General features: G+C 35.9%; 1 protein-coding gene across 2 annotated transcripts; it reads right to left on the reverse strand.

Annotated features, from left to right (window-relative positions):
• Nucleotides 1-3,043: 3,043 nt before the first annotated feature.
• On the reverse strand, nt 3,044-9,904 carry LOC113237614. Of its 2 annotated transcripts, none has more exons than XM_026474222.1 (5): nt 9,771-9,904; nt 8,317-8,455; nt 5,875-5,987; nt 4,557-4,706; nt 3,044-4,481 (listed from the first exon to the last, which is right to left on the reverse strand). In XM_026474222.1, exons 1-5 carry the CDS (start codon nt 9,820-9,822, stop codon nt 3,322-3,324), a joined length of 1,614 nt encoding a protein of 537 aa, XP_026330007.1. In that variant the 5' UTR covers nt 9,823-9,904; the 3' UTR covers nt 3,044-3,321. The 2 variants fall into 2 exon arrangements, with proteins under 2 accessions (XP_026330007.1, XP_026329999.1); XM_026474214.1 differs by lacking the exon at nt 5,875-5,987 and adding an exon at nt 6,129-6,259.
• Nucleotides 9,905-12,013: the final 2,109 nt, after the last annotated feature.

Consider the following 12,013-nt stretch of genomic DNA (forward strand, 5'->3'; position numbering starts at 1 on the left):
TTCAAATGTACAGTTTATATTTTGCGTCAGTTACATTTTGTCACTTCTGTCTATGTCACGTCAGTCAACATATTTATCGACAGAATTGATTATTGCTTATTATATATATTTTTTCTGTTTAGTGATTGATACTACCGTATTATTCAATTTTCGCTGCTTTTTAAATATTTTATCAACTGTGTTTTTTAAAAAGCTTATCGACAGAAGTGATTATCTATACATCTTCTTACCTAGTTAGTCATTGACATACTAAGCTATTTTTATATTAATTAAATTGGCATGTTTTTGATTAACTGTAAAAACAGTATTTTTACAGGCCATAAAATAAGTTATTAGAAGGAACGCTGAAAAACCAACAAAGGGAACGGATAAAGAAAAACATAATGAAATTAACAAGCTATATTGGATGAAAGGAGATAAAAGTCGGAGAAAGTTGCAAAAAGAAAAAAGTCTGCTTTAGTAAAGGGGATTAAAGATCATACGAGAATAAAAAATAACCAAATTCGCAATGAAACTATTTCTTCGGATCTAAATCACATGCTTGTTTTTTTTTAGAAAAACCTGCATTTTGGGCTCTTTAAAGGTCCCATAGTCATGGATCATAGGAACGTTGGTTTATTTAAAAAAAGAAATATACACGATAATTTACGAAAAAAATAATTGTTTCATTTACAATGTTGTTTGTTTGTTTTTGTTGTTTTGTTTTTTTCATTAGCAATCACGAAAACCAAGCAACTTTGTAAGCAAAGGCAAGAAAACCATTAAAAAGCATTATATTGAGATGAAACCGCTGAAAGGAACTGAATTAAGAGTAATTAAAGAAGCACCCCTTCCCTGCTTTTAAAAATACAAGAAGAAATAGAGCTAAAAATATGTATTTGAGAGGAAGAATACCGACATTCGTATTGGGGAGAAACGTTATAAGAGCACCCACTGAGAACAAAGAGGATGCAATAATATATCAATAGAAGTGACGATTCAAGAGGACGTTAGCCACTTAACTTCCCTTAACTAGAAAAAGAAACTAATCACAAGAAAAAGAAACAAGTAAGACTTTTAAGCGACAAAATAAATCTTCATAAAAGATTCAAAGAAGATAATAATGATTGAAATAATGATTTATTTCTAACATGGAATAAAATCAATCCGGAACCGTGAATTACGACATTCGCAAAATTAAACTGCCCTTTTTACAGACATGATGAAATCTATTCTCATCACAAAGTGGGAGATGTTAGAGTAACTGAGGTTTAAGAACCAAAATCGCCATCGAAACATCCATGTTTCACCCAAAGCCAGTCAAACTTACCAACTCAGCCGTATTTCACCATCGGCATTTCCATCTCAAATCGTTGAATCGAAATCCAAGAGTCTAGAATTCTATTATACTGAATCATATATTATATTATACAGATAGCAATGACGACGCACTATCACAACCTTTATAATAAAATGTCGACATTACACCTTAAGGCTCATGATTGTCCTGTTTTTTGATTTGGAGTTGATGCCAAGGATGATGTAAATGGAATTGCTGTTTTTTGAGCAGAAAATAATCGTCCTACATTGTTGAAGCGCTTGCAATCATGTTTATGGTTGGTGTCATCTGATGAAGCTATTTTTTAAATAAATCGACAGAAGTGTACGTATCTTCTGTCGACAAGTTTTATTAAGTTTTTATTACGAGTAATTTTATAATTTTTAAATTTCCACGAGGAAAAAGAAACTGGATTTTTAAGTTTGTTTAGTTTAAAGTTGATTTTATTCAATAATTTAAATACGACAAAATACTCAGGTAAATTATGTTAATTTCTGTCGGTTTCATAACCACTCCTGTCTAGCAGTAAAAACTAAAAAAATGAGTTTTCTTTCAAAATTGATTTTATTAAACTCTGTCAGCATTTTTATTACTTTTTTTACATATTTCTGTATAAGTAAACCCAAAACAATGAAATATGATTATAATATTTAATTTTTTTATTTCGCTCGTTGGTAGAATGACCCAGTTACTCTTCATGCTACTACTGTTTAAAACTAACATTCTTATATACGCTCCCGGACACATAATTCACACCTCGCATCAGTACTAAATGCACTAAACTTAAATAATGTTCGATTGATCAAGAACTATCCTACGCAATTTTGAAACTAGTATATTAAAAGTCTTTTCCATAAGTCCTTGTTGGAAATTTGGACTTGCAAAACCGGGGGAAACCTTTTTCTTCGATGATAACACTATTTCTGTATTCTAGCCTTTTTAAGAAAAAACGCGAGGTGGCTCGAATTATGTGTCCGGGAGTATATATGCTAACATCCGTCTCTGAAGACTTATTGACCTTATATAGACCTAAAGTGGTCTCTGCCCGTATGGAGTCGTCACAGCTTCAAGTTTTTAATGTAGGATACAGCGTAATGAGATTTATATTGTGATTTTTCTTTTCATAGTTGCATAATTGAATAAAAATTTGTGGTGGAATTTTATATACTTATCTTACCCCGTATTGATCAATTCGATTAGAACGGATCAGTGTACCTACACTGGTGATCTTGTAAGAAGTGTTAGCCTCATAATCTACAAGTTTAGCCCAAAGCGGGTTTCGGGTTTTTTAATAATATTTAATATTTATCGAGTTCTTAGGTTTCGCGATTGTTACACATAGGAAATGAAACTATTTTTCCGGATTGAAATCGCGTCCACGGGACCGTGGACCGTCAACCGTGACTAAGGGACCTGTAAAGGGCCCGAAATGTCGGTTTGTTTGAAAAAACAAATATACGCGATTTTTATCCGGAAAAATAGTTTCATTTCCTAATATATCATATTTTAAAAAAACAACTTATAATTAAATAAAGAATTTTATGAATCTACCCCGATATACAGATTTTCTTAGATGTAAAACATTATACGAAAAGATGAAACATTACTTCCTGTTTCCAGCTGGTTGCAGTCGAGTAGTTTTAGGAATTTCAGGTCAAATGCTCCGTTTGTCTCATGGTGTGAAAATAATATAACAACATCCAATTAAAATTTTATTGTCCGTAATGTTTTATATAACTTAAACTACTTATGGAAACATCAAGTTTACCTAGCTTTGCGGTAAAACAATAAAAAAGGCGCGTGGCTATGCTTTCTTCAATCATCAACCTATGAAAGCAAATTTTGTACCAGTACGTAAATAATTTAATTTATCTACTCTTGAAGTCTTCACTCAAGTTGATGGATACCCTGCCACAGAATTACTAAAGTGTAAAGTAACATTATTAACATTACTGAGTATTATTTACATGTGTACACAGTCTTTATCAATTTAACTTAAGAGATCACTTCCTAACATTGAATCCTTCTCCAGTGGGATCTAAAATCCAGGGGTAATTGTTAGGGCACTCCATGCAGGTGAATAGTCGCAGTGTCTCTCCAGGTAACTCCCGAGTGTTTAATGGACAAGCGTTAGGCAACGAGCAGAAAGGTTGGCCTTTCACGTCGCACTTCTCTTGTTTCCATTCTTGGAAGTCTCGGAGTGATGACAATTCAGTGGGATTTTGCATCCATTGGATAACTTGAATTAAAGATGTGAAGTAAACGTCATTCTTCTCCAACATTTCTTCAATGAATTTGATAAGTTCGTCTCTGAACTCTTTTTTGGATTTCAGCCAGGAAGCATGGAAGTGCAGACCAAGAGGAGCACGGTTGGTGGAGTAGTGGCGATTGAAGTTGTGACGCAGAAGACGTCCGAACTGTTCACCAGTTTGGATGTTAGAACAAGAGTCCACTACGTGACAACCAGGCAGGGATTCATCGAAGGTTGGATCGTCTCTCCTGTCTAATTCATTCATTACCATTTCCCAAACAGGGTGGCTCCTAGATGGGCAGTTGTGAGCGTTACCATTACATTTGTGAGGCATGCGGAAGTAAAGTGTGTATGGCCAAATTGGAACTCTACTAAGAGGAGCAGTGATTGATGCGTCATAAACGAAATACTGATCAGCCATCATTTCAAATTGTCTGTTTCCACCGACACGGAGATAAGGAGCTCGGACGCCAATGATTGAAGCGTCAGTAATGTTAGCGAAACGTTCTACGATCAAACGAGCACCGGCCATTTCAGCAAGCCAATCATCGTAACTGCCACTTGACCAGTACTGGGGATCGTCCTTGTGTGTGATAGAGAAGACAGCAATCTCATGTCCTTTACGGTGGAGCTCTTGGATAGCTGCATAGTTGGAATACTTGTGCGAGACAAAGAACGTGCCGCGAATTTGGCAACCGTTGGGGTTGTGGCGGTTTCCATTGAAGATTTGATCATACAGGTCAATGTTGTCAACGTTAACGGCACCGTTGAAGGTGATGGTGATCATTTGGGGTACTTGATTAGGCTCTATACCTCCGGGAATTCGTGTACCGTCAGCGGAACAGAAACAGTCAGGCAGTGTGCATTGATTGGGGTCACAGTCTGGGGCTCTGTTGGGATCTACGTCCACAGCTGCAAATAAATTTATTAGTTAGTAATCGTATAATTTCCCGTTATCAACGAGCGCTTGTGATTAATAATACTTACTACAAGCGTTTTCATCGGACTCGTCCTTGCAGTCAGGTTTGCCGTTGCAGAACAATTCCTTTTCAATACAGTCTCCGCTTCCACAGGCCAATTTTCCTTCTGGGCAAATTGGTTCATCTGTTTTCAGGATAGGCAATATCTTGCGTGGTTCTAAAAAATGATAAAACAACTTTAAATGTAGAACATTTTTCGAGGACAAGGTCTGGGAAACGGGAACATCCAACGGTCAAGTATGCAGGTCTCCCTAAAATATTTATTTCGTCTGTGTGACCATTGTGTAAGAGTGTTTAAGAAAGGAGTCAATAAAAGAAAAGAAAAGAAAGAAACTTGGCTAAGCGGGATGTAATGACAAATTAAAATAAAAAGAAGAATAGCTAGTTATACATATTTACTAGGATACATAGGAGAAAATACATAACAAGTTGTGATTAATGAGTTAAAAGATGGGGAGAAAACGTTGGAAAAAAAATTGAGACAAGTGAGGTAGATATTATCTGCATATGATCATGAACTTGTAAGTAAATGAAACACCAAGAAGAGGTTGCAGTTGGTATTAAGTGGATAAAGGATGGGAGAAATGTGCGCCTCGATATTAATGATTCAACTATATCTGGAACATTTTTTTTTTTCGGAAACAAATTATGTTTCTTTAATGAGAACAAAAAGTTGTCTAACTTTTAAATAACAAAGAAATAAATTAAAAACCAAAAGACAATAAAGCTAATTTCTATTTTAGCAGTTTCTTGTTAATAAAGCGATTTGTGTATAATACAGAAATAGTAGTGGAATTTGCGTCATTATTAAAGTGTAACCAAAGTTCCCATATCGTGTTAAGAGAGTTCAAGAAATAGGTTAGTGGTCCCAGTAGTGGTAACGAAGCTTAGAAGCAGGTGATTAGTACTTAGAAAGATAAATTAAGGAGTGTGTAGTGTTTTATGTGAACATTACTATTTACATTGCAACTCATAGTGCATAGAATTGTTGGCTTTCAAATACATCAACATAATGTGTTAAACTCCCAACTGGCAAAGTCTTGGAACTAGAAAGTAATTGTTTTCACTTCGCTTAGAGTTTTTATAGTGTAAAAGTTTTGACATCAACATTGCCTCGTAATGGATATTTTCGTTTTGTTTTTTATCGGATTTATTACTGACTTTTGATAACGAAGAATGTTAATGTGTAACCAGCGGATTGGTCCTTAAAGGGCCGCTCCTCCGTCTGGGGCCTCATGCAATACTCCTACAATCTACAGTGCGACACGGCCCCTTCACCGAAGCCTGGCTGCTTGCTACGCGAAAACTTCTGTTTCGGCACTTACTCTCCAGTTTGTCACAGTTGTTCACTTTACCCTTCCAGTCGCAGGTTTGTTTATCGAGATCGAAAGCCAGTCCAGACGGGCAAGTGATCTGTTTAAGACCTGATCTAGTGCACCTGCGTTATAAGAAATTTCATATTAAATTATGTTTATGGTAGGAAGTGGACGTCCGGAAGGCGGCTAAATGCCCTTTTGATTTCCACAAAGAAACCGTTTAACCCTCCGCGCGGCCACTTCCTCCATGTGGAGGTACTTACTTTCTAATTTATCGCAATTTTTAACATGTGTTTTCCAATCACATGTTTGGCGGTCGATATCGAAGGCGAGGCCACCGGGGCAGCGAACTGAGGCGAGTCTGGTGACTCCATTCTCGCCACCTTTGTCACACCTGTACACAGCAATAATCTTAACCTAATGACCATTTGAATTAAAATTCGAAATAAACCTTTATTACTGATATATCAATTATGTATCCGTTACCTTTGAAAAGCGTCAATGATAAGCTGGAGGTGTTTTAGACTTCAACAATGACATCCTCATCGAATAAGAGTAAATGTTTCTCAACATTCAAAACATTATTGTAAAATAAATGTATGTAAGTAACCGAAATTAGAGCGTTCTATTATCATATTAAACTAAGTATTTGCATACAGTACCTACTCAGAAAAAAAATATTTTTCGTTGATCCTCATCACGAACTATTAAGAGATACGTGCTCATGCAATTTTGAAATTTGTGGTAGAAATGGTACAATATTATTATCATGCACTTGATCAAAATACTTCTATAGATTTCTCATAGATGGCGCTACGGCTAAAAGTCGTTGAAAACCAAATATAAAGATCCGACAACAAGCACCGACGTGCTCATCTCGCGAATTAATCGATATTAATTCGTGGGGTCCGCTGGTTCGTTCCGTGGCTTAGTTGAGATAGCGTCTGGCACGGTTTGCTACGAAACGTCGGTTCGAATCCGGCCAGATCGAAGGAATTTTTTCTAAGTGTTCGATCTTTGTATTAATAATTATAACAAACTAGTGGAGTAATTTCACAAAAAATAGTTAAATAACATGGTGGTGAAACATTCTGACGTTCAATAAAAATTTAAAGTTAAGCCTATTGAGCATTGTCCTATCTCATCCTCAATAATAAAGTGACACAATTCGAAAAGTATTTTTTGGGAAAGTGACGAAATTGAAACAAAATAATCTCAGTACAGAGTACTAAGAAAACCGATCTCAAAAGTACGTGGAATCACATCTATTTGCCAAGTTTTATTGAAATCGGTTATCGGAAAGTGCGAAAACCCGGATTCATCCCCTGGTTCGCCACATACGGAACTTGACACAGGAGATAATAAAGATCGATTCTCACGACTCAAAGTATGTTGAGAGAGAAAAATACCTTGAATTGGAGAATAGCAAAACCAACCATTAGAATAATTGCTCCTTATAATAAAATTTAGGCGCTATTAATAAAAATGAATTTACATACGTGAACAGCCTCCCTTAGAGGTGGATGATTTTCTTCAAAATTAAATGGGACCACTATGAAGGTACCCTCGTTCCAACAAAAACAGAATCACCAAAATCGGTTCACAAACACCGGATTTATCGCGTATCATACATAAAAAAAATACAGTCGAATTGAGAACCACCTCCTTTTTTTGAAGTCGGTCGGTTGTCAATCTCAAAAATGTTACTTTTTGAATTATAATACGTCACATTATTACTCAGGGTGCGAAATGAGGTGTATAACAATGTGGCAAAAAGTAATCGAGCTGTATTTAAACAAGTTGTTGTTGCCTGGAAACTCACCTAAATACGTTCTTGCTATGTAGTTCAACCTTGGTTTCTATTTTGTAGAGGTATTATAATTCAATTCAACAATATAGTTTCTACTAATGAAATATTCTTTCCAAATTAAATAATAACGGTTTGATTTTTATAGACACACATAGAAATGAAGTTTTCCATTTTGTATCCCGCGATACAAGCCTAGAGCTTAGTACGGGGCCCGCTGGTAATTATTATGACTTTGTCATAACATTTTTTATTATTAAGTAAATAAATATAAACATTCTGTCATACATTGGGCAGAAGACAATTACAATATTTGCTGTCTTAACTTCAGTATTTCACTTTCGCCAATGTGTAACTTAATTTTCGATTTTAATAACCGTAATCTTTGTTTGTAAGTTCTTTTCTATTCAATTTCATGATTACATAAGGTCATTTGGAGCTGTGAATTTCATTGTTAATAAATATTTCATTTTATTTCATAAACATGTCTACATGAGTTTATTAAAATATCTGAAGATTTACCGTCTTTTAGAGAAGATCCGAGCCCAGCGGCAGCGGTGAGATGTATATGGGTTGATGAGGTTTATGATGAGCTGCAAGTTTTGCAATACTCCACATAAGGTTTTATATAGATAATGTCTAACCTGACGACATCGCGACAGTCGCCTTCAGTGGTAAGTCGGAAGTACTCTTCGGCTGGCCTGCCGTCACATAGCTGCTCGGCATTCACGTCGTCTGTGGGCGCATCCTCCTCCTGCCGCTTGACTCGCGTCTCTCCACTGACTGTAATTGCCAGGTGAATTCATTAATCATTATACATTAAACAATATTTAATTCTTGCCATAGCTAAGTGTATTATTTTCTACATTCTATTGTCCCCAAGATTGTTTCACATTACGGTACCTGCTGCTGCGTTTCGCACAGTCGAACCGTCTCTACCTTGACTCCAAGGAGGGATTGTGAACACGTTCCCACTATTTATGAGACTGGCGATAAAGTCGAAGTTACCACTAGAAAATCGTTAAATGCCATTGTAATTATGAAATTATATCTCAGGGATGTCAAAGTTCATCTAGAAACGATTGCCGACGTGGTTCGCACTCCACGCCACGCCACGATATGCACTTTATGTTTCAAAGCGTGACAATATACTTCGTGATACCTGAGCAGAAATAGTTTTAAAGAACAAGGAGTGAGGCATTACAAACAGGCTTAACATGCTCATTAGGTAACGCTGCTTAGCGTAAGAAACGATTACAACACACCGGGTGAAGGAATGTAGTACCGTTTTATTGCGGCGCCGAATGCCGTTCCGCGCATTACTTGTACGTGGCTTATATTTTGCCTTGGCTAATTATCTTTATTACAAAACCGGGTTCAATGAGTTAGAATGGTGCTAATGTAAAAGAAAAATTCACGCTGACTGAGTTTTCGGCCGCAAGACGGAAAAGTGTGTTTATTTTTAAAGCCTGTTTTGTATGAGCCCTGCAAGTTGCAGCTGGTTCCGTAAGTCGCTAGTGCCGGCATTGAAAGTTGAAACGTTGAAAAGAAATCGAGGTCAAAGCGAGCCAACTCAGCCACGTAGGTAGCGCCTGGCGGACGATTGACTACGCTCGAACACAGTTCGATACATAAGCTTGATTTGCTAATTTAAAAGCAATTTCTAACGAAGTACAAATTTCCAAAACAGAACCACTTCCAAAAAATTATATGCTGTAGTTAAAATAAAATATCGTTAAATTATGAAAGTTTCGTAGCTAGTTACGTAGCCGGGCCCAGGCGGTATCTAACAAAAAAGTTTATATAGACTTGTGTATTACTTCTGCGACCGACGTTGTGATCAGAATAATCGAGATTTGAGATTAATTTTAAAATTTTAATTTTAAAATATTTTTTGTATTCAATTTACGTACATTTTCACGACGTGTTTGTAAATCAGTACCAAAAAATAAAATAATTTAATTAAAAGTCTATAAAGAAAAAGTTATGTAACAAGAATATTCTATCGTAATTACATTTTTTCGTAATATTGTATTTGTACACAATATTCAAATTGGTATCCATTAACATTTTAAAAGTTACAAGTAGGGGTACTCACTGGAGTAGACGAGAATCAAAACACCAAGCCACAAATACGCGTGTCGAGCCATGGCGCTCGGTGAGGACTGGTCTCTGCGTCGCGCGCCGCCAAGAAAGTGCAAGAGGTTTCCGCTGCCCCTCTTCACCTATTTATATAACCAGGCACCTCGCGAGACACCAGCAGACACCGCCCGTCTTATGCCAACTGCGCCCTACAATAATATAAACCCTAACACAACAACCACTGCCTTTAATAACGTCACGATGGTCTAAGGATCTACATGTTTTTAATGATACTTAATTTAATTACCTATAACTTTCTCCAAGAATATTTTTTCTATCAATTACCGATAAATTAGGAATTTGTGCAAGTGCTGACTGGTTTCCTTCTCTCATTTTTTTGTATAAGTAGTCGTAGAAGGTATTGTTTATTGTTTATGTTTTACTAAATTTAATTTGGTAGAATTGAAAACAAAAACCTCGTATACTTCTGGTCTGACATGGCTGACTTCAGATTTTTTTCTTTACGAAAATAAGCCTTTTCCTTGTAACATCAGAGTGCCTAAAGTTCTTTTTATGTTATGTATGTAGATGTGGTAGATGTTTTCTCAGAAAAGCCGGCCCTTGTCGGTACCTTTTATCAGTACCTTGACCTCTTTTCAACGACATATAAATGCCCTTTTGTCCACTTCGTGATTACCATACGCAGGTCTCCTCTCCATAATGTACTATGTCATGTAATTTGTGCGTTTTCATGTTTTCTGTTTTTGTTTCCATTCCAAAGTGTATACATTTAAAAGTTTCAAGGCCTACAGTACTAAATAGCATGAATAGGGAACAAGAGTAGCTGTACTGTACCTACAAAGTACGTGGTTACTGTTGGTTTATTATATTTTACGTTTATTTTTAGGTTTAGGAAAAAATTTGGATAGTTATTCGCTAGTTTCTAGTGCTCAAAGTAGACACTCGAGAACGATGGTGTTGTAATAAAAAGACCAGTTTCATTTAGGCCAACAACTACTGTCCATTATTATTTATGGATTGCTAATGTATATTTAGGTTTTCTGGTGACATTTATTTAATGGAATTCGTTACTTTAGACCTGCTATCAAATATTCGAAACTTTGTATAAGTTGGATAGGGATATTCGTTTGAAACATGTTAATAAGCAAAGGTTAAAACTTGCAGATACAATTTATTAGCCTTGACTATTAACATTATTTTGTTAGACTGTATTTGACGCATAATGGCATCGTGACCTCTGAATATATTAACATTTCCAAGATCTTACAACAAGATGTTTTGAAACTGTAACTTTCGAGTGTAGTTTATGAAAATAATAAATACACACACACACACACACACACACACACACAATAGCTCCGCACTAGGGAAACCCTGTGTCGCGGGTGCCATGGACACACACATTGATAACCAAACTCACGAGAGAAATAAATGTAGGCCATACAAATATTTCTCCCGACCTGGGAATCCAACCTGGGACCTCTGCGTGGCAGTCCGGTAACCGTTCGGCCACAGAGGCAGTTAAAACTAAAGTTAAAATTAAACTAATAGACCATTACCTACTAGACTTTTTACAATTTGAAATTATTTAGTTCTAGGAAATCCACATCCAAGATAATGTCTCGTAACCTTGAGACAGGCCGTGACCTTTGTCCTCAAGTCTGACAGTTCGCATGTGTTTTATACTAAGAAAAATAAAGACGGTACCCTAAAAAATTTGTACAAGATAATGCTTCTCAAGAATTCATTTCAATGATTTTTTACTTAAAGTTACTACTATTCTAGAGTAACTTAATGTCATGTGAATTAGTTTGCAGAAGCTGTAATATCGGTGATAATTTTAATAATACCCTTATATGTAAATCACTAAATCAGGTTTAGTGATTAAAGATGACCCGTTCCACATCTACACGACATTGACAAATTTTAATTAAACCTATTCGTCTTTGACTAACAGTGTGTATCACTAGATGAGAATGCTGAATGATACGAGTAGACATATTTTTATAATATAAAAAAAAAATCGGGATTGTTCCATAAAGTTCTTTGTTATAAATCTAACATTTTGGGCAAAGGAATACTTTTGAGTACTTTTTGAATTATTCCTTAAATCCCAAAAAAAAACATAATCTGGTTTGAAACATAAAAATTGTTATTTTATTGCTTTTGTGCAATTGTCTTCGTGAAAACTGACAATCTGATGATGACGAGGTGTCTCTAGCGATTAGGCCTGGAGTA

This window comes from Hyposmocoma kahamanoa, unplaced genomic scaffold (genome assembly GCF_003589595.1).
Source record: "Hyposmocoma kahamanoa isolate Upper Pololo Valley unplaced genomic scaffold, ASM358959v1 102, whole genome shotgun sequence".
Lineage (NCBI taxonomy): Eukaryota > Metazoa > Arthropoda > Insecta > Lepidoptera > Cosmopterigidae > Hyposmocoma > Hyposmocoma kahamanoa.